The 5,268-nt window shown below is 36.5% G+C and overlaps 1 protein-coding gene across 1 annotated transcript; it reads right to left on the reverse strand.

The window, feature by feature from the left end:
• Positions 1-1,906: 1,906 nt before the first annotated feature.
• Positions 1,907-2,629, reverse strand: LOC138874638 (secreted RxLR effector protein 161-like). Its single transcript, XM_070153409.1, has one exon. The coding sequence runs from the start codon at positions 2,627-2,629 to the stop codon at positions 1,907-1,909; it is 723 nt and encodes a 240-aa protein (XP_070009510.1).
• Between the last annotated feature and the right edge of the window lie 2,639 nt (positions 2,630-5,268).

Raw genomic sequence — 5,268 nt, forward strand, 5'->3', positions numbered from 1 at the left:
AGGAGTGGGGGTTTGGGGGACGATGATGAATAGTGTAGGAGGGGGGTGCTTAGTTTGGGGTCCGGGGTAGGGCTTGAGACTTATATAGGGGTGGGGTGGATTGATATTGTCCGTTGGATTAGATAGAATGAAGGGCCAGGATCAACTCACTTAACCAAACGACGTCGTTTGGTTTAACGTTGGGGTCGGACTGAATCGGGTCAATGGGTCGGGTTACGGGTTGCGGGTAAGGGTAGGGGATATCAGCCGTTGGATTGATTTAATCCAACGGTCCTTGATGGAGTGTGACCAAACGTCGTCGTTTGGATTTACTCATGAGTTGGACCGGACAAGTTGGTTTGGATTGGGCTGTGAGGGGGGAATTAATTCGATTTGGGCCTGGATTTTAATCCAGGTCTGATTTTATGTATATGTATTATTGTTTTTTTTTCATTTTTTCTAATTTAAATTTTTAATTATAAAATAAATCTAACTTCGCAAAAAATATATTAATTATTCTATAACAATTATTTAACACATAGACAAAACATCAATCACACAGTGGAATATTTAAAATAGAACTATTGCATATTTTTGTGATTTTATTTAAATTATCTTTTAAATGCATAATTAAATCCTATATGCATGCAACATGTATTTTATTTTATTTTTCATTTTATTTATGACAAAGTAAACATTTATGGTCATAACACAAATATTTAACACCACGCAAATTCAAAAATTACACAGTAAAAGAAATTTATTTTATTTTTTGATTTTATTTTGGAGTAGTTTTCGTAAGGCAAAAATCACGTGCTTACACTAGACAGTAGACACGAAAGGTGCCTCGTTGAGAGAAAGTGAAGAATGAGCTTGTGCGAGGAAGAAGAGTAGTTGCAACAATGTGGACTAGAACTCGGGTTTCAAAACTAACATCACTAGGACCTAACTAGTTAGGGAGGAAATCAGAGGGACAATCAGCTATATAGCGTTAGCTTGATCAAAAGTAATTTCAAAGTCTTTAGGCCAGGTATTTTTGAAAAGCATGGGGAAACCAGAGTACTTACACTGAAAAATTGAGTCAAACATGACACAATTAAAAACAATGCATTTTCCTAGAACTAGGGATTCTAACTTATCAGGCTTGCTAGAGCGGAGATTGGCATAGATCATCTTCACTAGAGGTTCATAGACTTTAGGAGGGGGTAAAAAGAGGAAATTTGACCATCCCTGAAAAATGAACATATCATTTACCTTACAATTGATGGCCTCCATGTTGTCAAGATCGATTACTCTACCGTGGGCAATGGGCTTCTCTTTGATGGCAACGAAGAAGTCTTTATTTAAAACATCATAGAAATTGAGGTCTAACTCTAGCGAACTCGAGAGATCTACCTTGGATTCTTGGGGGTAAAAGATTCAGGGGGTCTTCCATAGGTCTTTTTCCAAGAGCTTTTTTGCCTATTCGGTGAGTGTAGTCAGATGGCTCTGCCTGAGAATAGGCAACCCCTTCAGAGTGGTCGAACTCTAGGTCTACTTATTCTGAAGGATGAGATGAGGGTTTTGCCTTGGAGCGAGTACTTTTTCTGGTGGAGGAGAAGGGATTCTTAGAGTGTTTTGCCATTGAAGGGTTTTTGGAGAAGGGTTTCTAAGCGATAAGAAAATGAAGAAGAGGAAAGGTGATTCAAAGGGGTAAAAAGAATGGATTTGACGGTTGAATACATGAAAGGAAAGAGTGTCAGTGAAAGGATATGATAATTGATTTTCCTTTCTTGAAAGTTGCGACTGATGGGAAAAGAGAGGGAAATCAGAGCGCTCAATTAATGCGTACTTATAGAAGAAAAAAACTAAAAACATTAGTCACACGAGAATTAGAATTAACACATAAGTCCTACTTTCTATGATCAAGCAAAATAATGCCAAGTAGTTATCTTAAAGTGCAGAATTTGTCCTCAAGCAAGGGCTTAATAAAAATGTGTGCTAGTTGATCAATAGTGCTAACAAATGATAATTCTATATCTCCCCTAATGATACGATCTCTGATGAAATGATGCTTAATATCCATATTCTTAGCCCTAGAATGATGCACATGATTCTTTGAGAGGCATATATCACCAAAATTATCGCAGAATATTTGAATATGTTTAAAAGATAATTCATAGTCACCCAGTCGATGAGATATCCACAGTAATTGTGTACAATACTGTCCAATGGCAATGTACCCTGCCTCAGTTATGGATAATACAACTGAGCCTTGTTTCTTACTGTTCCAAGATATTAATGCCTTTCCCAGTAATTGACATGTTCCATTGGTGGTTTTCATGTCTTCCTTATCACCCGTAAGATCATCATCTGAAAAACATTCAAGGTTAAAATTGTTAGATCGTGGGTACCATAGTCCATATGAAACGATTCCGATGAGATAACGTATTATCCTCTTTATTGTTGTCGGGTGAGATTCCTTAGGAGTTGACTCAAACCTGGCACATTTACACACACCGAACATAATATCTGGTCGACTAGCAGTTAGATAAAGTAAGGAGCCAATCATTCCACGATATTTCATTTCATCAGCTGGATTTTCCTTTTTGTCTTTGTCAAGGCTTGTTGATGGGCTCAATTGTGTACCAATTGATTTAGCACTGCTCATGCCGAACTTTTGAATCAATTCCTTTGTATATTTGATCTGACATATAAAATTTCCTTCTTCAGATTGTTGAATTTGAAGTCCAAGAAAAAAAGTGAGTTCTCCCATCATGCTCATTTAAAACTCACTTTGTATGAGATTAGAAAATTCCTTACATAAAAGAGGGTTAGCACTTCCAAAAATAATGTTATCAACATAGACTTGGATAATGAGATTACTTCCTGATGATCTATTGATAAATAATGTAGTATCTACTTTACCTCTTATAAAACCATGATCAAGTAAAAATGGGTTAAGCCTTTCATACCAGGCTCGAGGAGCTTATTTGAGCCCATACAGACCTGTAGTCAACTTATACACATGGTAAGGAAATTGTGAGTCTTCAAAACCAGGAGGTTTTTTACATACACCTCCTAATCAATAAAGCTATTTAAGAAGGCATTTTTGACATCTATCTGAAAAAGCTAAAACTTTAAAAAGATGCATATGCAAGAAGAATCCGTATAGACTCTAATCATGCTACCGGAGCAAAGGTTTCATCATGTCGACTCCTTACTACTGTGAGTAGCCTTGAGCTACTAATCTGGCTTTATTTCACACTACTTTTCCATCTTCATTCAACTTATTTCTGAAAACCATTTGGTTCCAACTATGACAGCATTTGCAGGCTTATGTAATAGTTCCCAGACTTGATTCTTATCGAATTGATCGAGTTCCTCCTGCATGGCTTGTACCCCGCTGGAGTCTATTAAGGCTTCCTCAACTTTATTTGGTTCGATTTGAGAGATAAGTGCTACATTGCCTTCTTGTAAAGAGCTTCCCTGGTTTTCATTCTTTCATTCAGATTTCCTATGATAAACTTTTGAAGATATTATGGTTTGCTTCTCCAGTCATTTGGATGCATTTCAACCGCATGAGTAGTTGACTCCTTCTGCGGTTCAGGTTGATTATTAGTAGGTTCACTATTCGACTCTGTGACTGCGTCTGTGCTATTAGTCGACTTTTGTGACTTGCTTGTCTGTGATGCTTCTTGGCTGATATCTTCATCACCTGCAATAATTCCTTTCTTGGTCGTAGTGTTATTTTCATCAAATATAACATGCAATGCTTCTTCTACAGATAAAGTACATTTATTATAAAATCTAAAAAATCTATTATTAATAGAGGAACCAAGAAGAATACCTTCGTCACTCCTTGGATCAATTTTTTCAAGGTTGTCTTTACCATTATTATGGATGAAGCACTTACTACCAAATGGATGAAAGCAGCCTATATTGGGCCCTTTTCCTTTCCATAGTTCATATGGAGTTTTCTTCAAGATGGGTCTTATAAGACATCTGTTGAGAATGTGACAAGATATGCTTATTGCTTCTGCCCAAAAGTGGTTTGGCAATGAATGTCCTAATATCATTGTTCTGCCTATTTCTTGTAGGGTTCGATTTTTCTACTCAACTGCTCCATTCTGTTGAGGTGATCTTGGAACTGAGAAATTGTGGGTATATCCTTGATCAATGCAGAAATCTTCATAGGCTCTGCTTTCGAATTCTCCTCCATGGTCACTTTGGATGGTTGTGATGAGATACTCTTTTTCTCTTTCAACTCTTTGACAAAAATTCTCAAAAAATTTTAAAGCTTCATATTTATGAGATAAAAAAATCACCCATGTAAAACGTGAGTAGTCATTAACAATAACAAAAGCATATCGTTTACCTCAAATGGTAGCAGTTCTAGTGGGACCAAATAAGTCCATATGAAGCAATTATAAAGGCTTGGTTGTAGACACAATGTCTTTGTTTTTTGAAAGAGTTTCTAGTTTGTTTACTAATCTGACATGCATCACGTACATGATTTCTAGAAAAATTGAGTTTGGGAAGACCAATAACTAAATCATGCTTGGAGAGTTTCTTAATTAGATGCATGCTTGCATGACCAAGTTTCTTATGCCACAACCATGGATCATCAGATATGGATGCTAAACAGATATGACTATCTAGATTTTCAATGCCATCAAGATTATAAACATTTATACCTTATCCCTGGAAGTATTGTTTTACTTGATTCATCTTCAATGGCACATCCCATTTTCTTGAATTTGACTTCGTACCCTGAATTACATAGCTGACTTATACTCAAGAGATTATAGTTGAGTCCATCTACAAGGTATACTTCTGTAATATCACTATTGTTGTTGAATAGAGCTATGCCGGTGCCAACTACTTTTTCTTTTGAAAATCATCACCAAATTTGACACTTCCTCTATTTATTTGTGTAACTTCTTTGAACAGATTTTGTCACCCGTCATGTGACCGGAACACGCAAGGTCTAAATACCATTTTTCTTTGTGACTCTTCCTATAGTGTTTCTGCAAAATAGAATTATCACCTTCTTTTAGATACCTAATGTTGCTTGGGTCATTCTGGTTAGTTCTACTGGAATCAAGGTTATTTTGGGCTTTCCAAATCCATCTTGAAACATTAGACTTACGAAATCTACAAAAGGAATATTTATGTCCAACTTTGTTACAGTAACAACATAGAGTGGTTGATCCAGTTTTCGATCTACCACTTGTGTTAATACTTGTGGACGCAGTTCTAACCGGTCCTTTTCCACTTGACTTGTAAGTCACCTGGTAGATTTGACAG

Source organism: Nicotiana sylvestris, chromosome 8, assembly GCF_000393655.2.
Source record: "Nicotiana sylvestris chromosome 8, ASM39365v2, whole genome shotgun sequence".
Taxonomy (NCBI): Eukaryota; Viridiplantae; Streptophyta; class Magnoliopsida; order Solanales; family Solanaceae; genus Nicotiana; species Nicotiana sylvestris.